The sequence below is a fragment of the Limanda limanda genome, chromosome 6 (assembly GCF_963576545.1).
Source record: "Limanda limanda chromosome 6, fLimLim1.1, whole genome shotgun sequence".
Lineage (NCBI taxonomy): Eukaryota > Metazoa > Chordata > Actinopteri > Pleuronectiformes > Pleuronectidae > Limanda > Limanda limanda.
This window is the reverse complement of record NC_083641.1, coordinates 18,840,488-18,868,342: the sequence shown is the minus strand read 5'-3', so window position 1 is coordinate 18,868,342 and position 27,855 is coordinate 18,840,488. Positions and strand designations below refer to the sequence as shown.

The 27,855-nt window shown below is 43.0% G+C and overlaps 1 protein-coding gene across 1 annotated transcript; it reads right to left on the bottom strand.

Annotated features, from left to right (window-relative positions):
• Window positions 1–117: 117 nt before the first annotated feature.
• LOC133003815 (collagen alpha-1(XXVI) chain) lies at window positions 118–27,454 on the bottom strand. Its single transcript, XM_061073629.1, has 14 exons — window positions 27,282–27,454; window positions 26,904–27,026; window positions 25,778–25,881; window positions 6,125–6,186; window positions 5,904–6,030; window positions 5,452–5,556; window positions 5,194–5,333; window positions 2,537–2,609; window positions 1,957–2,000; window positions 1,797–1,859; window positions 1,331–1,366; window positions 1,188–1,232; window positions 1,022–1,106; window positions 118–410 (listed from the first exon to the last, which is right to left on the bottom strand). Exons 1-14 carry the CDS (start codon window positions 27,452–27,454, stop codon window positions 268–270), a joined length of 1,323 nt encoding a protein of 440 aa, XP_060929612.1. The 3' UTR covers window positions 118–267.
• Between the last annotated feature and the right edge of the window lie 401 nt (window positions 27,455–27,855).

Below are 27,855 nucleotides of genomic sequence, written 5' to 3'. Positions count from 1 at the left end.
AAACACCGTGTAAGTGCGGCTGCTAAGGTTGTGTAGACTAAGATCCAGCAGTAACCGCACGAAAAAGGCTCACAGAAGCCTTTCCTGTGTTTGAAATGCTCAACATCTCATAGAACTTCATTTTCACAACAGTACTTAAGACAATTAGACAAAAATAAATTCCAAAATGTTAAGTCACAAGGGAAAATTACATGAACAAAACTTTCAGCAAAATTTGCAACATCTCTCACACACAAGACCACATGTACAGAATGAGACAATGGACTCTTAAAAGGGGGATCGTCTTTGTCTCCCCACCAGCGCTGGAGTTTGAGGCTCGGTTTGAACGGGCTGAAGACGCTTGGTCTTCTTTATGGCAGGGAAAGAGAGCGGGTCCAAAATGTTTCCAAATCCAGATCCTTCAGAGATGTCTGTATGGACAAGAAAGACATAACAAAGGAGAAGAGTGAGTGGAGACAGTACTCTTCTTCAAAAGGCCTATTTGTTTCCTGGTGGCGAGTAAGATGAGAGGGTTGATATCACATTTGTTTGAATGTAGCTGCAGAGCCAAGGGGTGGTTAGTTGAGTGTAATGACTGTAAACAAGAGGCCTGGCTCAGTCTGAAGGAAACAAACTGCACCAACCAGCACCTTTACATCTCACTAATAAACATGGTGTAGCTTTTTTGTTTCATCCATACAACATTTTTTCCCCGGATAAATCAATTAATTGTTTGGTCTTTCAAATTACAGTTTGGAGATCATAGAAGAGTAAACAAACAAGAAAATATTCACATTCAATTATAATCAACTGGCTGCTAATTAAAAGACTGTCTCTCTTAGTTCTAAATTAGACATACTCTATTACCTGGTGAGCTTTAAATACACCTCTTTCTAAGCTAATTGGCTGCTGGATGTAGCTTTACATGTGACAGACAGATGTGAGAGTTGTAAATGTTGAACTTTTGCCAGATAATCCGATGATTCCTTCTTCATCCATAGAGGATGATAACAACACATTCCTCCATTTTTGTTTTTCTCACCGTGAATGCCGATCATGTGCTCCAGGATCAAGACCCGCTCGGCCAGGATCTTCAGGGCCTCTCTGAGCTGCTGCACGGCCTCTCCCTGATCAACACCATCATGTTTATTTAGGATCATTTTCAAATGAGCTCAGCACGAAGCAAGGAAAAAAACATTGTGTCTTACCTCATTCAAGCCTGCTCCTGGCTCTCCTTTTGGCCCCGGTGCTCCCTGTAAAACAGAGTACAATAATGTTGTCACCGCTTTGTGTGCATGTGTGTGTGTGTGCAGTGAAGGTGTTTTATGAAACACCATAACCTTATACTCACAGGTAGACCATGCTCGCCTGCTACACCTGGAGTCCCCTGGTGGAGGAAGGACATAAAAATAATTTAGACCCCTGCTCACGTGCACACTTTACCGTCTCGCATTCTTTATCCCTCGTGCTAATCTGCCTCTTCACCAGATCTCCAATCTTAAATCATGCTAGTGGAGGAAGGGGATCAGGTTTAAAGACGGAGGCCCACGAGAGAGCCAACTACAGAGGGGACCCGGCATGGCTACCCTGATTAGTGAGGCCTGGCCTTGGACGAGAGAGACAGAGGGGGATTAGTCACAGCTCGGAGTGAGTCTTTGAAGAGTAGCTTGCTCACCTTTAATGTGTTTAGGATTGCATGACAGCAAAGGCAATTTACAAAACGAAGAACAAAAAGCATCTGAAAGTTCAGTAGAATCAAATATGTTCAGCCGGCCTGCTAATCCATCAATGAGGAAGATTTTCTAAAGCGACCTCACCCTTTGTCCTGGATCTCCTCTAGGCCCCAGATCTCCAAGCTTGCCTTGGAGGCCTTCCTTGCCCTTATGTCAGATAAACAGAAGCACATGTGTTACTGATGTTGCATATGCATTCGTGTTTTTATTGATCAGCAATCGGCCCGCAGTGACAGATACTCACGTCTTGTCCAGGCATGCCCGGTAACCCTGCAGGTCCTCTTGGTCCTGATGTTATTCACAAATAATATCAAGTTCAGTTCAATCAATTTAACACAGCTTTATTATTACCTCTGCAAATAAAGTTATGTTTTCATCTGTTTGTCTAATAGTTGGTAGGATTAAGTGAAAACTACTGGACAGATTATCAGGAGACCTGGTGGAAGGATGTGGTAAGGGTCCGGAAAGAACCCACTCAGTTCTAGTATGGATCTGGATCAGGGGCGGATCCCGGAAGTTTTTCATAATGATTTCTCAGAAAATGGGTGAATGAGACAGACTATTTATGCAGCAAGTTATTGCTGCATAATAATATCACATAATTTTTTATATATTTGTATATCTCCTCTGCTTTCACTTGCTCCTTTAAATCACCACGTCTCTCTTGGGTTTGAGAATTAAATCAGTGCTTGACTTTGCAAAGGAGGTTGAAAAGGTTGAAACCTTGAAGTTATGTTTCACAAGCTGTGTTAGACTGAGAGCATGGTGCGATTTACGGGGCGTGTTCTCCTAACATGGGGATTATAAACATCTTTAATCCATACCTGAGGGGCCGGAGGGACCCGTTGGACCGGGTGGCCCGACTAGGATCTGAGGAGCAGGGGGAGGTGTGTGGTTCTCCTCTGGGAAAGACAAAAACAGAAGTTTAAAGTGAAAGTGGATTTCAACCTTTGCGCAAAAGATAATGTGAACTGGGACGACAGATATGAAAAACATTATATCTAGCTGAGGGTAACTGAGGAGATGGTAAACACAGATGGAAAGACTCAAGCTCTGTATCGAGTTACAGACTCTTTTTGTGACTGAACATCCGTGGCACATCTTTCCATGTTGTTTCCTTTATCCATACACCTACATACTGTTAGCTGAACTCTTTTCTGAGGGCGACAGAAGAATGAAGACATTAAGGGTCAACAGTCTGAGTTTCATCAGCAGTCGACAGGAGAATTCAATCAGCAGTGACAGTGATGGACAGGAACAGCTGCTCCATCTGAAGGAGGTCCCAGTTAATGGAGCAGTAAATGCTCGGACACGATAAGAAAACATGAACAAAGTGGAAGTTATGCTTTGTTCTCAGCATGCAGGATATTTTTAAATATGCTTGTAAGAATAAATTCTGTTTGAAACCCTGCCACACTTCCACTTCCTCTCCACTTTACCATATGCTCGGGGTCAGTCTTCCCCCTGTGCAGAGATGAGCCTGTTACAGTCCACAGTCTGGGTCTAGAAGGAACACATTTCTATCTGGAACTAATTTTCTAATGTTACAGTCTCCTCGAGTCTGGCTCCCTCCCCAAGAAACTCCACATGAGTGGCAGACTATCTACTCCCTCATTCATAGCCAGCCCGGCGATTGGCTGCGGGCCACGGCCTGTTCCCCAAAACGCAGACTGTTGTGCTGACAGCTAACAAATTAGGTCTGATTTACAGCCAGTTGGCCCCCCCCAGCTTACACGGTCCCACAGACCCAAATCTACATAGTTCCAGACCCGCAGACACAGTCCCGGGCTCAGAAAGGCAGAGCCAGCCAAAAGCCTAATCAGAGCCAGAAGTCTTCTGTGAGGTAATGATTACAGCACAGACTTCTACTGCCTCCATGTGGTAAAACCACGGCGCTCAAGTCCTTTTAGAACATGGGTTTCTTCTTATATCTTCTCAATTTGGTGATGGCATAGATGTCGAGTCACCTCATCACCAATCAGAGCGTCACTACCAATAATCCGATCCAGACAGATGTAGTGACAATGGTGAGTGAAAACAAATCTAATTTATAAATGTAGTAGTAGTTTGGCCTTTAGGTTCAGGTTGGGGTTAATGTTCTATGTAAACACCTACTGTAGCAGGAGTAAACATACAGGCAGGTTTAAGCCAGAGTTTATACGTTTGTTTGTCCGTGGACAGACTCTGTCAACACAGCTCAAGAGGAAGTCCCAACACCTTACAGGTTTAATTAATATCAAAATGAAGCTGGAGCTTGAAGATGGGTCAGACCGATAAGCACTGAGTACTCATGTAATTATGTTGACTACTGAGTATCACGTCAAGATGATCTTTACAAACATTAAGAAATCTATGATCATTAAAGCTGTTTTTCAGACATGAACTCTAGAAAAATTGTGTCTGTATTGCCAAAAGCTCTAAAATCTCATTGTCTTTAGTTGAAATCTTTGTGTGTGTCTTCTACGTGTATTGCGCCTTTTGCCAGTTTTGCATCTGCCATGTGTAAGAAACATCATCAATACGTCCACTCACTCGTTGTGAATTTTCTGGACATTATCCAGGTGTACTCTCCACTCGGCTCACTCGTACAAACTTCTCCCATGCAGCCCCCCCGGAAAATTGCAAGAAGATGTCGAGAACAACTGACGCTGGACATTTGAGTTCTTGTATACAGCCCCTCCTGAAAAGTTCAGGAGAATGTCTGGAGTTCAGTGCATGTCTGAAAACAGCTTTATACTCCCTGCATGAGTTTCATCCTTGTGTTCAGAGCTCTCTGCAGGACTGGAGTAGAGAAGGAAGGGAGATCTATTAAACTGGATATGATGGATGAGAAAATGCCTTAACATATTTTTCCTGACTTGTTCAGCTCCTGGGTTAATCTTCTGATTTATATGCTTGGATCTGGCTCCGTTGTAGGTGGTGGTGTTAAGTGAGGTTGCAGTAAACAGTGGCACAGCAGCAGCCGAACACACGGAAACTATTAAACTAAATCTAAGCCAGCCTTCCTTGGGAAAAGAAACAATACTCTCTCCATTACGGACTGAAGTCAGTCACTAAAAGCTAAAGACCCATATGCGCACTTAAACACTTGATAACAGCTAAAGTCTGCTTCAGTCTCTGTGCTTCCACCTGTGCCCCCCCCCCCCCCCCCCCTTAAGTTACTTTCCATGCATCGACAGCAGTTTGGCCAGTGTTCGTGTTCTGCCTGACAAAACGTTTGCAAGGAATGAACAGGACGGACATATGCATGAGATATGTGAGGGTTTGAAACTGATGAAACACATGATTCATTGTAGGAGGAGCTGTGAAAATAGACCCGAGGTTCTGGCATCAATTTAAGCCATTCAGAGTCTGAACGCTTCAGATGTTTAAGTTTTGTTTTTGGGCCAGAAATAAACCATGTGGCTGAGATCTGTTTCTGTTAAAATATCATTTAAATTCACCTGGGATTTGATTTGAGAGATTACATTTGTAGAGGAACAGTCTGCTCACCTTGGTCATCGACCTGAAAGACATCCCCTCTCACTTGGACGGGAGAGGAGCTTGGCCCCGGAGGACCCGGTGGACCAGGAGGGCCAGTTAGACCTCCATCCCCAGGTAGACCTCTGTCCCCTTTTGGTCCTGAGCATCAACAAAAACAAAAAAACATAATTAATTTGTAATGTTTAAGTCCCAACAGTCACAAGTATCCATCTTTAAAAGTGGGACAATGAGACTTAAAGTTCTGATGATGGTTTACCGCTGGGTCCAGGAAGGCCTGGTCTTCCAGCAAAACCCTGAGGTCCAGCAGAACCAGGAAGTCCTGGGGGTCCAATGGGCCCTTGAGGCCCAATGCTTCCTGGTACTCCAAAGAATAGAGAAGGCATTCAGAGTCAAGTGTATAATTCTAATAATCATTCAGTTAAAATTTATTTGAAGGAGCAGTCCATCAAAAAAGCAAGAAAGTATAAATATTTTGACAAACAGGAGGTGTTGGAAAGAGGTGGGGAGGAGTTTAATTAAAGACACTTGATTTTTTTGAATTACATGGAAATGTGGAAGGCTGGAAGTTAATCTTAGACAACAGATTATAAATCATATCTCAACCTCTGGAGCCTTAATTTCTCTTAAATGGTTGAATTCTGTTGTGCATTAACTGTTCATTCACTCGCACATGTAAGTCAAAATAAATGTTTCAGGATGTGTTGGCACCTGGTGGCAGGTGTGACGGGGGTCCGATAGGAGTTGGTTGAGGTGTGTCCACCTCGTTGTCCGTTGAGCCCTCTGGGAAACCGTTGACTGTCGGCAGTGAAGGACGTCCCTCTGCTAACAGCCTGATCTGGAACAACCACAGATTCCAGACACATCGAACTTCAGTTAAATATCTTAAAAATGCTCTGTGTATAAATGGTTGTACTGGGGATCTCATTTACCTTGGATTCAACTGCAAGAAGTCGGCTGTTCATGTCAGTGAAGCTGGTACAGTTCATACACTCTGTAAGAAAGAACCACAGACAAGAACATGTTGAGACTCCACTTTACAGGAGGCATACACGCTGCCACTTTCTACCAGTCTGTCGTTTCCTCTGCAACCGTCTCTTTCATTTCTGTTTCCTCTCTTTCAGTCCTGCAGCACCATCACTGGTATCTCGCGCTGAGCAGGTCGAGCCAACATAAACAGGAACAATACCCATCAAACCAGCCCCAAGAATCTATTAGGAATTCCAGTTTACAGTAAATCACGTCACTCACACACACAGAATAAATATTATTAGACCTCTCATTACAGTCTCTCTCTTGCTGACACATGCTCTCTCTCACTCTCTGTCCCTCTCTCACACACACACACACACACACACAGTTGATGCACACCTGCTTGTCTCCTCACCTCCTGACTCAGCATGTTTTTCTGTCGGAGCGCCCACTCACAGCGATGGCCTATATGCCCACGCTCACATCCTCCTCCAGGTACCAAAGCCAAACACATTAACTGTGTAAAGCTCATGGAAACACAAAAAAACACACTCATGTACCCTCATATTCCTACAAAATTAGATTTAATTGCACCATTTATAATTTATGTATCTAATTTAAAGTTTAAAAGTTTGTTATTACAGCACTAAATCGCCCCTCAAAGACTGGTAATGTATTCTGTTTATTCTGTATATTCTTGTCCAATGAAAACCAACCACAGAACCACACCAAGCGACAATCAAAGACAAGTGTTGTCTGTGTATCCAAACTTTGACATTATTCCTCTCTGCTTAAGACCTCCAACAAACAAAAACAATCTGATTAAAACGATTTATGATGCTATGAATCCTCAGCAGTGCACCACACGTGTGTTGCTCCACTGATTAAAAATGTTCCGGGACAAAGTCATAGAACAATGTATTTACTCCTCTTTGAATAATCTTTGATAAGATCTAAAGTGTCAAGTTTAATAATTACTTTGCCTTTCTTGAAATTTAAACTATATATATGATTGCTTGAATTATTAAAGCTTTAAGTTTTGTTTTCAGTATAAATCCATGGATTTGGGAATGAGTGACACAACTGAGGGTATTGAGATGTTGGTTTTGGAAATGTTTTATTATTTCACACTTCTTCCTTTTTGCCGTTAGTACCGTCTGAAACAATATGTCCCCTTTTGAAATTCCTGTTTGTCAGTTACATTCTGTTATTTAAGTCTGTTTTGAAAACTCTCTCCCAAATTACACCATCCTAGCGACCACTAAACCACATATACCCGAAGCCACGCTGTGCTGCAATTGTGGTTCTTTTACATGAGCTGTAACCCAGAATCCAAAATACAGAATAACAATAAAGAATGCAAAACCCTGTATTTGTTCTAAATCTGAGTTTTTCCTCTGGTCCATGGCTCATAGGAACTGTGGAATGTCAGCTGTCCGTCCCAATGATGGGACCCACCCACATTGCGGTCATAGCAGGGAAACAGAATGAGGAACAACTGGTGCTCATAAATAACTGACTAACAACAAAATGACCCAAATGGCCGGGGCCTGCCAAAATCATCGTCTCCAACCGCGACGCACAGGGCACTGACGGCCGCCTCTGAGGTTTCTGCCTCACTGAAATAGGCCGGCGTGAATGTCTGTACCATGTCTGTGTGTCTGTAACCATCTACATCCAGTCCAGCGGTCTGTCAGACTGTGTGGGTGAGGTTTCTGAATGCCTTGTTTCATCAACATCTTGAACATCTCGTCCTGGAGTGCGGCCACGAACAGAAACAACGATCAACAGCCCAACCCCCAAACGCACATTCCTCGGGTTCCATCAGCCCAAATGCTGAGGGGTTGTTCAACCGCCGGGACCAAAGTGACCCCACACAAGCTGCTTTGTTGTGACTGACGGCACGGAAGTTTCCCTAGCGACTCCACCAAGGACGCCGAACCCACACACAGCACCACAGCTCCGGCTCCGCTATGCGAGAGGGCTGATGAGCTGATGGGCCTTCATGTTGTCCGCAGTTATTCATCATGGGTCCTGAGGAAGCCTCCACCCTCTGACACACATACACTACATCAATCTCCAAGGAGTTCCAAGTGTGATCTTGTGATGATGTGTTTAGCTTTAGTTTGAGCTAAATTAATGGTGTGACTCAGTGGATCGCAATGCCAGTTTATATGTGGGTTGGTCGGTCCACCACTTTGGTGCAGATGAAATATTTAATAACTAGGCCGGGGTGGGTTGTCGTAAAAATTTGGTCCTTTGGTATTTTTCCCAGGATGCAACAGCTTTGTAGATCTTTCATCAAACACCATCGTGTGAAAAAGCTCACTTGGTTCAAAACAGGCAAAATAATATAATCAACTTCAGCTGTGTGATTAGCATGTTAACAGGCGGGTTGCGTGAGCTGAGCTGAGGCTGTGATGGTTAGCATGGTCCTTTTCTGGAGGTTTTGTATGTGAGAACACAAAATGTCCAAGTCAGTTGCTCTGGACATTTTCCAGAACTTTTCCAGAGTAAAATGTCTTCAGAGAATCCACGTGAGCCCACCAGTGAGCCCACGTGAGAACACAGCAGCAAGTTCAAGGAATTCAAAACGAGTGAGTTGACACGTTGACGAGGTTTTAGATACGCGAGGGACACAAAACTGGAGGAAGCAAATATCTCAGGAGTAAAAAGAAGATTCGAGAGCTTTTGACGAAAAGGGCAAACAAAAGTGTTGATGTGCTGTAAACAACAACAACACTGCACGTTCTGTCCAGGTGCCACCACTCACCTGAGTAAAGTTATTTTACAGGGAGCAGAGAATGAATGAATGAATGAATGAATGAAGTTGTTTTAGAGACAGTCAGGGTATTTTTTGGTTTACACCCACTTTCACCCACCATTTCAACAAGCCTGAGAGAACTGGCTGTGAACTACTTCTACTTTTAAAATGTCTTGTAGCCGCTTTGCTGTGAGTCAGTTGACAGAGAAATCTCACATCTCTTCTTCCTCTATGATGGATACTGCCCCTTGGGCCTAAAAAGGAATCTTCTAAAGCTCCGTTACTCACTCCTAACAAGATAACTTGTTCCATCTCCATCGCTGGTCAAGAGAGATCCAGAAATAATCCAGTCATATCTTATTATGTCATAAACACACACCACAGAGCAGAACACCAGAGTTAAGTCTATCCCCCATAAATGTGAACCAGAGCAAAACAACTGCATTTCATTTTCTATATGCGGCGGGAGGGATTTCGGTTCCTGCAGTTGGAATTTAATTATGTTGGTTTAGAAAACCAAACTTCCGCTATGCTTGAGCCGATGTTTAGAACGGGACCGCGGTTATAGAGTCTGTTTGGATCCATAATTACACCATGGCAACATAAGACCGGGTTATTTTTCTTGGACTGCTCTCAGCTCATGGGAAAGAATCAGAATCATGTTGTCTTAAGTGGGAAGCAAAATAAACAGAGAGAATATCGAACGGGTTCTGCCCCTAAGGGAAGGACACATGTGTTTGAGAAGTTATGTGAAATATTCAGATTCTAAAACTGATCTCCAGGAAAAGTTGCATGAAAAAGATGCCAGGACAAGTATTACATCTGTTTAAGTTGTATCGATTTACACAAGTTAAAAATAATCACAATGACAGAATACTTTAATCTCATAAAATGCAATTAAATGCCATAAAAATATCAGTTTGCTGGATAATGCTCCGTGTAAATGGATTACACGACCAAAAACAACAAGGTGCAGAAACAAAGCTGATGTTAGTCATGTGCTCAGCTGCAGAGGGTTGAGAGAAAACTTGGAACGGCTCAGATCAAACTCCCTCCAGGCAGAGCACACGATGTCAATAAGATAAGAAACTCTGTGCAGATAAATCTTCATTAGAACATCACATGAGCCAAAACAATGAGCATGTGTCAGCGCAGGCAGCTATGAAAGCACCGGCCTGTTTGACGAGTCATCATTAGTGATCATGGTACAAGACAGAACAGGGATAACTTGGCAAGAGTGTGATCAGACTGCAGGCATCGTCTGTCGAGACAGCTACATTTCCTACATTAGAGCTGGATGTGGATCAAAGAAATCACCTGCTCACTCACACACACACACACACATACACACACACACACCCAGACAGACACACACACTCCCACAACCTTGTATATCTATCTTAGAGAGGACAATCATCGGCGTATTGCATTCCCTTGCCCCTTACCCTACAATTAAACTTAACCTTAACCTTAACCAAACCATAAAGCATCTCTTTACTCTGAAATGTTTGACACCACAGCCTATGGGGACACACAGACATTTTAACTGTTTTTAAAAACTTTCTTGGGAGCACAGCAAAAAATGATCAATTGAAACATCTTCTTGGACATTCTTATGAGACACTGTTACATCTCCAAGATACACACACACACACGTCTGTACCCAGAGAGAGAGAGAGAGAGAGAGAGAGTGTGAGTGTGTGTGTGTGTGTGTGTGTGTGTGTGTGTGTGTGTGTGTGTGTGTGTGTGTGTGTGTGTGTGTGTGTTGTGCCCATTCAGACCACAGACACCCCTCTGACAGCTGGCTGCATCCCAGGACCCTGTTGTGTGTCGGCCCCAGCCAGCAAGTGGTCAGCTATTGCTGGCATGAAAAACAGCTGGCACAGAATACACACCCACACCCACACACACACATATGCACAGGCAGACTCACATACAATGTCACAAACTCTCTCCCTCACTAAATCACACACCCACTTTGACTGCGGTGGCTGGTGGAGGAGGGCGAACAGGCCCTGTTTGAAAACCAAGATGTCTACTTGTCCACAGAGGGACCATTAGGTATTTCTCACCATGATGCCAGTTGACAGGCCACACACTATTTATATAAACTCAACACTTTGCAATAAGAAATGCAAAGAATTGAAAATGTCTGGAAAATTGGGTTTGCCTCTCATATATGGAGGAGATTGTGTCAGACTTGTTCACAACAGGACAATGTCGGGAGGCAGAAGACAACCTATGAATTCCATGGCGGAAATTGAGTGTTTTTGAATAAAGAACATCAAGACAAAACCTGAGATATTGTATTCTTCCAGTTTTTTGTCATCAACACGTCCTCTCGCTCACTGTGAATTTTCCTGGAGAATTTCCTGCTGTCCTTTGACATGGACTCGCTCTGGCCGTTTCTGCACATTGTATAAGGGGGCTGGCAGGAAATGTTCTGAGAAATATCTCTGACTAGAACATTTGCATTTTCACATACAGGCCCCTCTGGAAAATGTCTGAGAAACGTCTGGACTCCTCTTGCATGTCTGAAAGCAGCTTTAATGTCATTATTTGGTCGAAAATTAAATACTGGCTTAGTAAGGGCCAACACTCAACAGACGTGGTGCTACAGGGACAAACATTTTTTTATCTGAGAACTCTGTCCTTCCCTCATATCTCAGGAAATGCATCCACTCATGTGATCACCCTGCCCCTTCCGGCCTCTCAGTCAAAACAGTGCTCTGCTGCTGCTCTGAAGCTGCACTGGTCTCACTCTCAACACATCGGTCACAGTGAGAGATGGACGGCCCTGCTGTTGCACAGACGTGGAGTCATCGTCATGCTATGAGACGCTGCTGTGTGAATCTGGTGAGGACGGAGAGACGACTCCACTGTGATCGGCCGAAACGAGGGCGATGCATTTGAGGTGCCAGTCGTTTCTCAGCCGTGTCTGAAGGAACAGGGTGGAGACACAGAGAGGGAAAAAGGAGCAGCGGAATATCCCTGCTCACGAGTCATATATCAGAAACATTGACACGTGAATGCCACGACAAAACTGGAAATATGGAGGTCTCCTTGAGCCCCCAGTATATCCAGCCAAACATAGACAATGGAATGATTCACCCCCACCATATCCATCCATCCATCATCTAGATATTATCCTTTGAGGGTCACAGGCAGCTGGAGCCTTGATACAGAGACTTAACAACCAGTCATGCTCCCAGTGACACCTACTGACAATTCAGAGTTTTCAATAAACCTAAATCTGCATGACCTTATACTGTGTGTTTGTGCGTGTGTGTGCGTGTGTGTGCGTCCTCATATTTAATCGATGTCACCTTTTCTTTCCATCTTCCAGTGCATCCAACATGCAGTACCAGCCAGTTCTGTTTGAGCATAAACTGACCTGAAGTCTTATAATGGACCATGAAGCCACAACTGCAAAGATGGGCTCTAACTAAATAAATCACAAAACTTGTCATGCAACCTCGAAGTTCACACACAAGGATTTCCCAGCAGCACCAAGACTACAAACAACACAAACCTGCAGATCACACTGACCGATGTGGAAACTTCTGTCTCTGTTTGACCTCAGGAACTTTATCTGCTTAACTTTGAATAAACAGATGTGTGGAGTTGTAGACAGAAAGACATGGGGGACAAATGGGACGATATCATTGAGAGATGGGAAGACTCCACGATATGGTGGTGACAGAAAAGGAAACCCCCCCACAGAAGGAGCATGAACAGAGAGCGTCATCCATCAGCCAGAGCCGACCAGGAACAGCCACTACAGCTCCCAGTGGGTCAAAGGTTAATGTCTGACCTATATTTGAGCACAAGCAGGACGTAACAGAGACATCAGTCATATCCTCATGCTGTAAAGCTTGTGGACTAGAAGAGCACATGTGGGATATGGTTCTGTTTTATCGCTTTACTCCGAGGAAAAGCGAGAGGGAGATCTAAGGGGCAGAGGAAGTAGAAAGCAGTAAAAACCACAGAAGATAAAGAGGCCAGTGGTGGCAAGAGTAAGCAAAAGAGCCAAGGTCCGTGTGGGGGTGAGAGAGGATGACCAAGTGGAAAAACAGAAGTGTTTCTGGGTGATATATAATATAGCTGGTTTTCAAGATAATCCCTCTCACGGTGGGGTTTTAGCAAACTTCCCTCACTTCCTTCTCATCCAGCTGCAGAGGAGAAACAGTGACGTCCACAGCTGCGGCATTAACAAATTAACATATGACACTCAAAGTTTTCAGCCACCTTTTCACTTTTTTAATGAAATCCATAATTAACTCCACCTAAAAAAACATCCTGCCCTGGCACACCCTGCGTTTAACTCTGCTAAACTCCTTTTCCTGAGCTTCAAAGCTTACTCCTCTCATTGGAGGAGGTTCTGGGACTAATTCTTCTAAGATTACACCCCCCCACCCCCCGATGCACAGACATAACCCACAATGCCTCTTGTTAATGGGATCATGTGTGGAGAAAATGCAGATAGATGCTGGGGTGCTGCTTGGATGGAGCGGCGGGGGTGCAAGGGCCAACATCGGGGGAAATTACGAACACATTTCTCTCCAAATGTGTTCCATGCCGTCATGCGTTAGCACAACTCTGCTGAAAGTGAAAATGTAAGTGTCGAGATGCACTGTACGCAGAGCAGCACACACCAGGCTGTCAAAAATATTGACGGGTCAGGGTGTCAACAAAAATGCGTTGAAGAAAACGCCTACTTTCCATTTAGCAAACGCAGAAACATTCAGGCTTTGTGACCGGCTCGGCCCTGCATGGAGTCCAACCACGGCCTTGAGTGTTGGAGGGTTAAACCGTAAAAGGACAAAATAAAAAGCCGCCTCTGAGTGGGTCAAGAGTCACACACGAACACAGGGAACACTAGAGGGCTTGTAAAATCCAAAACCAACTGAGAAAACACTGCCACTGTAGAATTAATGTGTGATGTATTGAACATTTGAAAATACAGCATTTACTCTGTGGATTTCTGCAGCTTCAAGAGCTCAGTGTCATATGTTCGGTGTGTGTTGGAGGAGGCTGTGGCTCAGGAGAGGTCTTCCACTAACCAGAGGGTGTGTGCTTCTCCAATCCACATGCCGAAGTGTCCTTGGGCAAGACACTGAACCCAACTTGTGTGATAAATGCTAGCAAGAGAAAGTCCTGCACATATGTATGATTGGGTGAATGAAGGGGTGAATTGCAAAACTGTGCTGTGAAGGGCTTTGAGTAGTCAAGACTGAAAAGCTCTATATGAACAGTGAATAAGAACAGTGGCAGATGTCTGTTGCAATTTTATAAAGCCAGATGTGATGCATTCAAATTCCTTGTTTTGTGTGAATAATAGTCATGTAAATACGTAAATAAGTTCAGCTTAGATTCACATAAGATAAAAAGAAACAGCAATCCTCCCGATTCAGAGACATGAAGGAGAAAGCGTTCAGCATCGTCGACAAGGAGGTTATGTTTTCATCTTTGTTTGATTATTAGCAGGATTCCGCAAAAACACTCTTTCATGAAATTTTATGGAGGCGAGACACAAGGGAAGAATCCATTCAAAGTTTGAAGCGGATCCGTATCAGGCAGAAGATCCAGGGACATTTTTCTTTTTCTTTAACATTGTGAGACGAGGGCGTTACTCAACATTTTTGTTGAGTTCTCAGAGAAAAATGTATGGATAATTTTTAGGGGAGGGATATTTATGACAGTGTGAATTTGATGCAGATCCAAATAATTGTCTTGATGCAGTTAATTTTTATTGTGGTTTCATAAACTGTTGCAGACTTGGTGGGTGTACAGAGCGCCATTCTAGTTTGCTTTTAAAACTAAGCTAATAATTCAGTTGGCTGAATAGTTTTTTTGTCGATAAACTGGATAACTGTAAATATTTTGATAGCGCTGTCAAGCATCTGTTGCATTCATGTTGATTCTAAAACCTTTACAACTACAAGTTTAGCTCATTTGTTGTGTAGTGCGCCTCCTCTAAAAAAAACGAAACAAGGGAAACGCTATTCAATGTATTAATTCAGAATGATTAAATGGTAACAACAGAATAAGGCATCAGTGTCATGCAGAAAATGATTCAGAGCTTGGAAAATGGAAAGGAGAGTGCGTGCAGAGGTGGGAGGAACTCCTCAGCTTACAGACTTACAATCTGACTCGAGCTTTCTTTATGTGGCCTGTCTCTACATCTCCGAGGGCCTCGGGGGCCTCTGAAGTGGAGCCAGAATCTCATCAAACTAAAACCAGAGGTGATGTCATCTTCATTGGTTAAGGCTTTCCTCGCTCGCTCTGATAAAGCATCTGGCCCCGAGCCATGCGGCAACAGTTTTATACAACTCGAGCTTCATGTTCGGCGTTGGCCTTGTGACAGAGAATTCTGTTACTGACCGAAATGATCCACACTTACAGGAAACGTTTGACATGTTGGGGAAAATACTTATTTGTTTTGTTGGCGTGAGTATTTGATGCAACTTTCCTGCCTGTTTACTATAATGTACAAGACATTAGAGCCAGAAGATGGTTAGCTTAGCGTAGCATAAAGGATGGAAACATGGAAACACTGAGCCTGGTTCTGACCAAATGTCTAAAAAACAAAATTTGCCCATCAGCCACTTTTGTTTTATATAAATTACATCCTGTTTGTTAAATTCAAAACCAGTGGTGGGAAGTAACAAAGTAGGAATACTTTGTTACTGTACTTAAGTAGATTTTTCACATATCTGTACTTTACTTGAGTATTTATTTTCCTGATGTCTTTTAACTTTTACTCGCTACATTTGAGCACAAATATCTGTACTTTCTACTTCTTACATTCTCAAAACTGGCTCGTTACTTGAGCAGCGGAGGTTGGCGCAACATGCAGCTTTACCCACGGCGCACCTCTCTCTCGCTCCTGCAGGAGCTTGGTTCATTCTTTATTATTAGGGCCCAAGCTTGTGTTTGTTTGTTTATTTTGACAGGGACAGTGCATATTAATAGACATTTCTGTAAATATGCCAGATTTAGCCAGAAGGTTAGTTTCCATCTGCAGTCCTTGGCCAGATGTAACAATAGGCTCCCTAAAAAGCAAATAAGCAAATAACAGAAAGAGTTTAAAAAAGAACATAGAAAAGCAACAGATAAAACATTAATTATAACCACATACAAGTATTCAGTAGTTCAAGCATTAAAATACATGAAGCATGCAGGACAAACAAGAGTCAGCATCAAACAAACACAAATTGAAAAGGTAGACTAGGACTTATAGAGGACATCTATATGTGTTAGACATCGAGGCAGTAGCCCACCAAAGCAGACAGTACATGCACAACAAACTAACAAAAAGTCGACATGACAATAGTACATGAAGCAGCACAGGAGAGACATAGAACGAGCTACAAAAAGCATACAAACAAGCAAGCATACAAAGTAAGTTGCAGGACAAATTCACAGACACGCTGACACAAGGAGGCAAGAGCAGGCGGGTCAAGTTTAGTGCTGGCAGATCATATTATCAAACAGCCACTGTTTCAGATAGAACTAAATGACCGATATGTGTTTAGGTCTCTGATACATGTTGGGATGTTATTCCATTCACGTGAGGCTGCAACAGAGAAGGCTGACTGACTAAAGGTACTTTTCCTAAATGGAATAATGCAGTCCCCTTTCATGACTCCTCTTGTGATCCGATGTTGGTTTGTTCTAATAGTTACAAATTCTCTAAGTGGAGGAGGGGCCATGCCATGTATGATTTTGTAAAAGAGACATGCATTTTTGTGCTTAATCATGTTTTCCCAGCTCACTAGATTGTGTTTTCTTAAAATTGCACAGTGATGGAATTGCCTTGGTTTTTTGTCCAGAACTTTCAGTGTTTGTTTATACAAAGACTGTAGTGGTTTTAGTGTTGTGTGATTAGCCTGAGACCAGCTCGTCAGACAGTAGCTCATGTGAGAGAATATCATTGAATGCATGTACATCATGGCTGCCTCGGTGGACATAGAGTTTCGTATAAATTTGAAATTGGCAAGATTGAATTTGATCCTTTTGCAGACAGTTTTTACATGTGCCCTGAAATTAAAGTTGGAGTCCAGAATAATGCCAAGGTATTTAAATTCCTTAACAATTTCTAATTTTTCTCCTGACACAAGAACATCTGGGTTTTCACTACAGTCATTTGTTTTGGAGAAGAACATACCAACAGTCTTAGACACATTTAGTTGGAGACAGCACTGATTGAGCCATGCTGTAATTTTCAGCATGGCCTTTGTGAGTTTGGCAGCAACTTCGGTTTTTGTCAATCCATGCACATACAGCACAGTATCATCAGCATACATTTGAATGTGGGCCTCTGGACACACAGACGGCAAGTCGTTGATATACAAACAAAATAAAAGTGGACCCAGTATGGATCCCTGTGGTACACCAGTGGACAAGGAGAGGGTGTCAGATTGCTGGTTATTTATTCGAACAGTTTGAGTTCGGTTAAAAAGGTATGATTCAACCCATTGACGTGCCTCAACAGAAAAATTAAAATTGGATAACTTGGATAATAGAACCTTGTGATTCACAGTGTCAAATGCTTTGCGGAGATCAAGAAAGACAGCACCGACAACGCCATGCTTATCCAACAGTGATTTAATTTTCTCAATGAAAAAACAATTAGCCGTCTCGGTTGAGTGGTTGGATCTGAAGCCAAATTGCATTGGATGAAGGGGGAATGAGCTGTTGTTCAGGTGGTGTATGATTTGCTCAGCTACACACTTTTCTGCTACTTTAGACATTATAGGGAGGATGCTGATCGGCCTATAGTTACAGGCGGAATGATGATCACCAGATTTGAAAATTGGCGTGACAATTGCAGATTTCCAAATACTTGGAAACTGCCCTTGGGATATTGAAAGATTAACAATTTTAGTGATGGGATTGGCTAATGATGAACCGATATCTTTAAGCATCGTTGAGTCCATACCAAATTAATCTTTAGCTTTTGAGGGTTTGAGAGATTTAATAATACCTGTGATTTTTATTTCTGAGACAGTGTTTATACTGAAGGCTGGCTCCATTGTGTTTACTGAAGACACATTAACATGATCAGTCGAGAAGCCCTTTGCAATAGTTGCTACAGAATCAACAAAGTATCGATTAAGAGCTACTGCTACTTCAGATGGGTCCTTGGTCAGCTTTCCATTCAAGTCAAGTTCAATTGACCTTCCTGCGCTATGATGTTGTCCCATGAGTTTTTTTAACTGAGTCCATATTACTTTCGGATTACCCCGTGCCTCACTAATTATAGCAATAAAGAAATCAGCCCTAGCTTTCCTCAGACCTGTTATCACTTTATTTCTTAACATGGCAAAGTGATATTTGTCATGATAAAATTTTGTTCTAATGGCCTTTTTTAATGCAAGATCACGTTCTTTCATTAGTTTCAAAATGTCTGCATTTATCCAGGGAAGACTGTTCTTTTTATTCCTACTCCTAATGCTACGGGAAAATTCTGCAATTATACTCTGAATTTTACTTGAGAATATTTGACTGCCCTCACTCAGGTTTTTCCAAATAACAGATCATTCCAGTTAAAACTATGAATAGTGTTTTTAAAAGACTCTTGCATGTTCTTGGGGATTCTAATGCTTTCATGTTCCTTAGTAGAGGAGCTAAATCTCTTTTTTGTTAACTTTCTGACCACAAGAGTTAGATTGTGGTCAGATAGCCCAGTTATCATGTTGTACGTTTTTGAGGTTCTCTCCGGTCTGTTACTGAACACTAAATCAATCTGAGTTCTGGTGGATTGGGTTATTCTTGTTGGACCTTTAATCAGCTGTGAGAGATCTAGCCCATCGGTTATTTGTTTGAGGTTCTTTCTAATTGATCTATCTTCCCAATTTACATTAAAATCTCCCATTATTATCACCTCTTTCTTAAAATGACATTCCTTGAGCATGTTTTGGAATTTTTCATAAAAATCATTGTTTGAGGAGGGTGGGCGATACATTACAATAAGAATAAAAGACATTTGTGGTGATAGAGTGATATTCAAGCAAATACATTCCAAATCACAGTTTGACAGCAGTAATTCATTACATTGGATACAATCCTTCAGATAGACCATAACCCCGCCTCCCTTTGATTTCACCCTATCTCGTCTATACATTTGATAGCCTGGTATGTTTAGTGCTGCAGTTGGTGAGTTTTCATGTAGCCAGGTTTCAGATAGACAGAGGAAATCTAAATTTGATTCCATTAGTAGATGCTGGATTTGGTCACTTTTCGATACAATACTTCTTATGTTAAGATGACCACCAAATAAACCCTTAGGTTTAACTTTGGGATCCCATATTATTCTGGAGTGGTTGACAGTTTGAAAGACTTTCCACTTCCTGTGTTTTGTGATTGCCTGATTAATGATTTGTTTCCCATTTACATCCCTTAGCCCTTTGGCCACACGTAGCTTTTTATTTGAGTTACACTTTGCTATTGGATTGTTACCTTCGATACCAGGAAGCTGTCGGTCAACATGCGTATCAGACTGCACGGCAGACTGAGTCACCACTGTGTAGACCTTTTGCTGTGGTTGTTGCCCGGCTGGCTGTGGTTGTAGCCCGGCTGGCTGTGGTTGAAGTCCGGTTGGCCGTGGTTGAAGCCCGGCTGGCCGTGGTTGAAGCCCGGCTGGCCGTGGTTGAAGCCCGGCTGGCTGTGGTTGAAGCCTGGCCGGCCGTGGTTGAAGCCCGGTTGGCTGTGGTTGAAGCCCGGCTGGCTTTTGATGTAGCCCAGTTAGGTGAGGATGTAGCCCGGCTGGCTGTGGTTGTAGCCTGGCTGGCTGTGGTTGAAGCCCGGTTTGCCGGGGTTGTAGCCCGGTTGGCTGTGGTTGTAGCCCGGCTGGCTGTGGTTGAAGCCCGGCTGGCTGTGGTTGTAGCCCGGCTGGCTGTGGTTGAAGCCCGGTTTGCCGGGGTTGTAGCCCGGCTGGCTGTGGTTGTAGCCCGGCTGGCTGTGGTTGAAGCCCGGCTGGCTGTGGTTGAAGCCCGGCTGGCTGTGGTTGAAGCCCGGCTGGCTGTGGTTGTAGCCCGGCTGGCTGTGGTTGAAGCCCGGCTGGCTGTGGTTGAAGCCCGGCTGGCTGTGGTTGAAGCCTGGCCGGCCGTGGTTGAAGCCCGGTTGGCTGTGGTTGAAGCCCGGCTGGCTTTTGATGTAGCCCAGTTAGGTGAGGATGTAGCCTGGTTAGCTGTGATTGTAGCCTGGCTGGCAGTGGATGTAGCCCAGCTAGCTGAGGATGTAGCCCGGCTAGCTGAGGATGTAGCCTGGCTAGCTGTGGTTGTAGCCTGGCTGGTAGTGCTTGTAGCCCAGTTAACTGAGAATGAAGACTGGCTAGCTGTAATTGTAACCCTGCTAGGTGTGGTTGTTGCCCAGTTAAATGAAGGCCTGTTAGCCATGATTGAATCCCAATTAGCTGTAGTTGTGGCCCACTTAGCAGTGGATGTTTCTCCACTGCAAGATGTTTCTGAAACTGTTTTATATAAACTTGCAGATACAAATATATGTATGTTTCAAGTATATACTGTAAGTAAATGAATGTTAATAACATAACGTCACTTCACGTGCTCTTCAGCTCCAGGAGGAGTTCACTGCCCCCGTGGCTCGGGCCGTGTGTGTGCTTGTATGTGTGTGTGTGTGTGTGTGAGGCCCTATTGAAATTGTAAGGATTATTATTCAGGCAAATTAATTGGCTTTTTGAGGGGTTTTATTAGGTGACTTTACATAATTTTTTGAAGGTATTCCTTTTTCAATTCAGATTCATTTTTCCTTTCCTGCTTCGTGTCAACATCTGCACATAAATACATAGCTCGAAGCAGCAAGTTGTTAACTTTTCTTAAAGAAAATATTGGAAGTAGTTGGTTTAAACAAAAACTATCATTGGTTGGCCGTGTCTACTTAGTCTAAACGTCCACACAAACAAAACAAACAGATTTAAAACAAGTCGAGATGGAAAAACAAACAACACAACCAATTATATAAGACAACGCAAAAACAACTTCCAGCCAACACAACCAAAAACAAACACTGTGTCATCGACTACTGCATATTCACGCACACAATTCAGGTTTTTTAATGGACCTCGCCAAATGGAACCCTGGGTAATCAGGCCCAGTTTTCCACTCCCTGTAATGCCAATATAATTTTTGCAAAGATATTATATATCTATATATTGCCAATTCCAATCCTTAGTCGCCCTTTGTGCTGACTCAACACAACTTAGAAGCTGTTGAGTCTTATATATGTATTGTACAAACAGGCTAATGTGTACAACTTCAAGCAGGGTTGTGTCTTCACTTTGCCGTCCCTACAGGCATGATACCCTACAGGTGTATTGTTACCCTGCTGGAAACAAATGCAAACACACACGCAGGCCCATTCAGTGAAGATAGTCTAATGATAAATAAACAGGCTTAGATGTAAATGAGTGGAAAAGCTGCAGGCAGGTATACAGGCAGGTAAACATCCAGGAAGTTACAAAATACAGCTAATAGACACAAAAGGTTCATTTGGTCTATTAGTGGCAGGTCTGTTAGTGTTCTTAGGTAGAATCAAGAGGCACTTGTTTATTCTGTTGTGTTGATTCTTTGTTGTTTCTAGAAGTTCAGATGCACTTGTCCAATACTATTTTAACCTCAGCATCTTGGGTTCAAAATTTGTAAAATTATACATTATATATATAGTGTTGTTATAATTTTTCAGTCAGTTGAAATAAATCCTGAACTGAACAATTTTGGGTTGTTTTGTGTCTGTATAGGCCTACTATAAAAAGCACTTAGCATTTTTAATTTTGGTACTTGTACTTTTACTTTTGATACTTAAGTACATTTCAAAACCAGATACTTTTGATACTTAAGTACATTAATATGAGCAACTCTAAGACTTTTACTCAAGTCATTTTCTGACAGGTGACTTTTATTTTTACCGGAGTCACTTTCAAGTAAGATATCTTTACTTTTACTCAAGTATGGCTTTCAAGTACTTTATACACCACTGTTCAAAACACAATTGGGTAAAAGTCATGATGGTTTCTGTGCAGAACCATTTCTAAGCTAAGCTAACCAAAGTATGCAGATGCAACTGAAACGCTGCTAATTCACTTTCAAATGAGGCGACACTATTTGCTGTCGACCTGCACTGTGGCTCTGTTTCGTTGTGTTGTTTGTGCGGCGTACATCAGAAGCTAACACGTACGCAAATGTAGCAGTGGCCTACCTTCGCCTCCCATTCACACCCAATCTGTACCAGTGAATAAAACATTCGATTCCTGTGGTGAATCCGCAGCGTGGCCTTGTGTGGACTCAGCTGACTAATCCGGTGTGTGTTCACCTGGTCGTGGATATTTCCCCCCCGTAAATCTCTTTAGTAATGTAGACAATAGCGAGCATTGTGTTTTAACCAAGCATCTGGAACCATCTCCATCAAATGTCAACTCAACGTAGACCTAAGTCCATTTTAATTACCATAGTTTTATATGTAACAGACACATGTGAAAGTGGCATTGAAATGCTCCAAAATACCAAATAACTCTTTTATATAAACTTGAAGATTGATGATCCTTAACAGATCTCTGAAAATGTGAGGACTTTAAAGACCTCAAAGCAAAATATCCTGTAAAGCATCACAGGAAAAAGTTTGTGGTATAACTTTAAAATGACTTTCTCTGATGGTTTTATTATAGGATCGACCTTTATTTCCAAGGTATTCCTGATGTGATGCTCTGCCTGGCCTCTTTGTGTTGTACACAGATGAATGTACATGAGGAGACCCAGTTTTTGTTTCATAGCTGTTGTGATCTCAGCACGGTCACGTCTGTTACAAAGACCCGGTGGAGGAGCGTCATGGTCATTAATCTCTGTGGGGCCACTTTCCCACAGAACCGGCTCTCTGCTCCGCTGCCGTCTGGGCAGCTCGCAGCAGCTGGAGTCCTGTGGGACAAACACACTCCTCATTACACTTCACTTTTCTCTTTGCATTTCTCCTCTTCGCATGTTGCTGCACAGCTGTCTGAGCCTCGCCAACTCTAACACCTTGTTGTTTCTGTGCACGAGCCCTAACTTTCTCTCCTCCGTGCGTCCTGACCCCTGCCAGCGCTCCCTCTCCTCCTCAGTGTGAGGCCGAGCATCTCTGACATCAGCCTTTGTCTTGAGGGTCTCATCGCTGAGTGGAGCCTGGCCCTCTGTCTCCCCATATGGAGGCGATTCCCCCCCCCCTGCTCCATAGCCATTAGAACGTGCAAAAGAAATCTCAGCAAATGTTAAATAAACAGCCCGATTACTTCTTCACACTCCTGCAACCACTTTGGTCTCAAGTGAACCGTAATCTCTTGCATTACAGACTCAGCGGATATGGCTGTGTGTTAATCTTTCTGAGGAATGATATCCAGCATCGGGCAAATAATGGTTTCCAACGGCTTTTGTAATAATGTCTATGTTTATTCCTTTAACATTAAGGAGTGTTTTCTGAACTCATGGTAGATCATGCCCATCCAAGTGCAACAACCAATAATTCTGCAAAACGGAACAAGGTGTGGTAATTATTACCAATAGGCACAACTCGCTCATTGAGGTAACTGTTAATCTTGGACGACGGTGAACGGGCCGTGCCAGCTTTTTTCAATTACCTACAAAACGTCTGTATTTCCCAACACGAAAAAAAAAAAATAGCAAGTGGGTGGGTGTAGTAAATAATTTTGAAATAACAATTCTTGCATTTTAAATGACAGCATGTGAGTATGGTTCTGAGCAATATGGACTATTTTTATAAAGAATTCAGACTCCTTCACTGATCTCACATTTTGTTGTGTGCTAACTTTACGGTAAAATAAAAATAAAAACAATTCTCCCTCATCAATCTAAACTCATTACCCATACCCGAATTTAATACATATTTCCAAATGTATAAAACAATTATACTGACATAACTGTTCAGACCCTCTCTCTGGGGGTTTCTGTTACATCCACTCAGGATTTCTGGAGCTCATCCAGAGTGACCTCTGGGTTCTTGGTCACCTCTTTCCAGGGTTCCTCTCTCCAGGCAGTTAACTCCTACGTGTTTTCAATTTTCTTCCATTTAAGGATGACTGGAGGTCATTGTGGCTCTTGGGAGGTTTCAGGATTTTTTGCAGTCTTTGCCAGATCTGTGCTTCAACCTCATGGCTTGGCTTTTGCTCTGATTTGCATGGTCAGGTTTGAGACCTGAGACACAGATGTGTCTTTCCAAATAATGCTCAGTCAATTGAATTATCCACAGAAGTAATTCTGTAAAGATTCCAAGATTAACTAGACCCACAATGCAGACAATGCAGGTGGTTGCAAACAGGACATTTGGTGGCAGGTACTAAGATCTCAGGTATCCAAAGACAAAAAACCTCAGGAAGCAGAAACCTTAGCAAACAACTCAGGAACAAGACCTGGAAACACTGGGAACCAAGTATGAGTTAACAGGAACTTAACGGCCTCACCGAACAGAGGAACTGACAGGGAGGACTGGGAGCGCAGAGACTAAAAAACACATCAGGGTGGGGCAGATAATCACAAGAGCGGGAAACAGGATAAATTAGACATGTAAGTAAATCCCGTGAGAGATACACACGGAAAGAATCTTGAAAGTAAAAGTGGAAATAATAAAATCAAGGTCCAAACAACTGAAAACTAAGTTTAAAGTCTTTTAAAGTGAAATACAAATACAAACCAGTAACAAGTCTCAAAAGTCCTTAACAGGGCCAGATCATGACAGACTCCCACACAGGAGATTTTGTCATGGTGAAGTGAGAGTAGATTGATGATGGTAAGTAAAGATGTTTTTAAGGCTGCAACCAAACATGAGGTGAAGAGGTGAAGGCGTTTGAATACTTTCCGAATGCACGGTGTATAAACAGCAGAGTGAAGCTAGCCCTACATTAGACCTCCATCCACCTCCCACTCTGTGGCTGCATGTTGACTGTGGTGGCTGAAAATGTTGCTCTTCACTGGGCTCAGAGTCTGCGGCCGGTTCTGTCCGGGAGCTGAGCTGCCCACCACCTAAACACAGACTGTACCTCCCACTCCATGATCCACAGCTGGATCATGCTCACAAGTTCCTTTTCCATTCATTTCTTATGTTTTTACCCCTTTGTTTGTCGATGACACAAAAACAACTCAAATGGATTTCCATGAAACTTAATGGAAGGATGCTGAATGGGTCAGGAAAGAATTCATTAGGATCCGGATCAGGGGACAGATCATTTGTTTTTCACTTTCTTTAACACTGGGAGATAGGGTGTTTATCACCATTTTCCCAGAGTCGGGCATTTTTAGGGTACTAATGAGAAATTTGGTGCAGCTTGGTTAAATCTAAGGGGACCGCAGGGCCTTGGTGGAGGTACCAACGCTCCTGAGTCCCTTTATAGATTTGACTGTGATAGCTATGACAACAAAATAAAAGAGACAGTGTGAGACAGAAGGAGAACAATTTAGATTTGATTCCTCCTCCTTCCAGGCACAGACGAAAAAGGTAAACAGGATCCCTTTCAACTGTTGTTTTATTGCAATCCAAGCTCCCTAAAGTAATCCAAAGCAGACTTTAAGCCTGAATATAAAACAACGTCACAATCACATCAAGGAGCCGACAGCTGCACAGAAGCACGATTAGCAAACTACCCGACTACACACCACCAAACATTAAAAAAACGCTCTGATGTGGGAAAAGCGGCCTGGTGCTACTAAAAAGACACAGATGGGTCCGAGCAAAACACATGGCCTCTATTTCAGTGCTACAGAGAATGATTCTCACAGGCTGGTCCTCTGTTTCAGAAAGTTGCATCATGTGAAAGAAGAAGAAGAGAAAACAGAGATGAGAAACTCACCTTCACGACACTCTTCTCCCAGGAAGCCTGGACAGCATCTCCACTCCAGGGCTGTGACTTGTTTGTAGGTGACCTTGAAGGAGGGTCTGATAAGGGTCCTGTAGCTGGAAAGAAAACAAATGGAAACTGACTACAGGGAAATGTAAAATGCAGAAACATAAACACACAGGAAGAGACGCCACTTCACCTCTTCACCTCTACCTGTCTATGTCCTGTCCTTGTATTTCCCTCTAGTAAACCCTTTGTGTACTCAGGCTAGTGTTACCTGTCAGACAGTCAATGTCTCTGTGTATATTACCATTTGTTTGATTCCCTGGGATTGTTGCTTGCTCATTGCCTTTTTCTACCTGTCTTTTCTAACAGTCTTTTTACCCACATCTGTGCAGCACAGTTTTTTCTCTGCCTCTGTGTCTCTACCTGCCAGTGTTACACAGAGACTTGAGATGAGAGAGACAAACCAGTTAATACTCCTGATTGGGGAGTTCCAGAATGAAGAAGATGTTTTTTGTATGACAAATATCCCACCCTTCCCCCCAATTAGGCAGTCGGCTGATTTATAACAACCAGATGGGAAACATATGAAAAATCTGATTGCTGCATTGTTTCAATTTGGTTAATTTTCTTTGTATGATGCCAAATCCCAACATAATTCATCTCAAGGCTTTTATCGTACTAAAGTTGAGCTCAGACAATATAAGAAACCTAGCAGTTCCCACCCTAGCAGAGCAAACACTTGGCGACACAGGAGAGAAGAAAAATCACCTGACACAAGCAAAACTTGGTGCATCTATAATAGAAGTTTAACGTGTTGGAAAAAATACATTTAACATAGTAATGTGGGAGCAAAGTCACCAAATGATTGAATCATGAGATTTGACTGATAATTGTGTGCAGTTATTTCTTGGCGGTCAATGAAAGTGCAGGTATGGCTCACTCCTCATTCGTTTAGATAAGAGCCTGGTTCGCTCCACCTAACTTTTCCCAGGTGGCTTTATTGGATTAAGGACTTTTCTGGGCCCCCAAAACACTAAATCCGCCCCTGGCATCATGAATGATAAACAGTGAATAACGCAAACAAAAGAAGGAGCTGATTTGGCTGAAGAAGGTGGCAGCGAGGGATCAGTACCTGATGACTTTGGAACAGGGTCCGGGCCACCGGCAGCCCTGATACACTCTCTGCACTGTGGTTTCAGAGCCATTGTGCACCTGACAGGACACGGTTTTGGAGACAGTGTACTGACACCAGTTCCTAAAACACACATAAGAGAGTTCCATTCTTAATATTAACACTACAAGAAAGGAATTGAACATAATCATTGACAGTTTTGAGTATGTTAAACACTAAGTCGTGATAAGAAACCTAATAAATCAAAAAAAATATCAGTGATTCATAATTCATACATTTAATAGCTCTGTAGCATTTCAGCATTTTTTTCTGCTCAAATCACAGTTTGTTTTTGTTTTGTCCACATCAGTGAAAAGGTTTCCTATCAGCTGTTCTCACCTGAGCTGGGTCCGGGTCCCGGTACCTGGGGGTCCGGTGCTGCCACTCAGATCCGACTTGATGCGCGGCCGCTGCACTGTGATTCCTGGAAAGCGGTAAACAAACCCTGTCCCCACCGCAGGGGAGACACAAGTCATCCAGAGACAGAGCGCGTAGAGGAGAGACAACCCCATCCCCTCGGTTTTAAATTAATCAAATATAGAAATATCCGAAAATATCGACGAAGTTCAAGTAAGTCCAGAAGTTATACAGTGAGCCCTGTTCCAGATCTACAGTAACTGGGATGAGAAGTGGAGAGCAAGTCTAATAAAAAAAAAACTCCTCTGTGACCGTTAATGAGTTGGTCATGTCGTCCTCCCGACTAGAAACAGACTGGTCCTCTCATGAGCTCAGGATGAAGGACACACAACCTCTTCCTATAGAATCATTTGGGTTTCTGACGTTTGACATCGTGCCAAGGACCGAGGAGTCAAATATCCGGCGTGCGTAAAAGGCGTGTTGGGTGTGAGTGCTGGAGTGGGAGCGCGTAAAGGCGCGCTGTGTGAGATCCAGAGAGGGAATGGGTAGAATCCGC

Bases quoted from the DNA above. Each gene is read 5' to 3' on its own strand.
- LOC133003815 (XM_061073629.1), bottom strand. From the start codon at position 27,454: ATGGGGTTGTCTCTCCTCTACGCGCTCTGTCTCTGGATGACTTGTGTC. The intron at 2,610-5,193 runs GTTCCTCTACAA...TTCCCAGAGGAG, and splicing joins ATGACCAAGGTGAGCAGACT to AACCACACACCTCCCCCTGC. The intron at 1,107-1,187 runs GTAAGACACAAT...GGTGTTGATCAG, and splicing joins CAGGAGCAGGCTTGAATGAG to GGAGAGGCCGTGCAGCAGCT.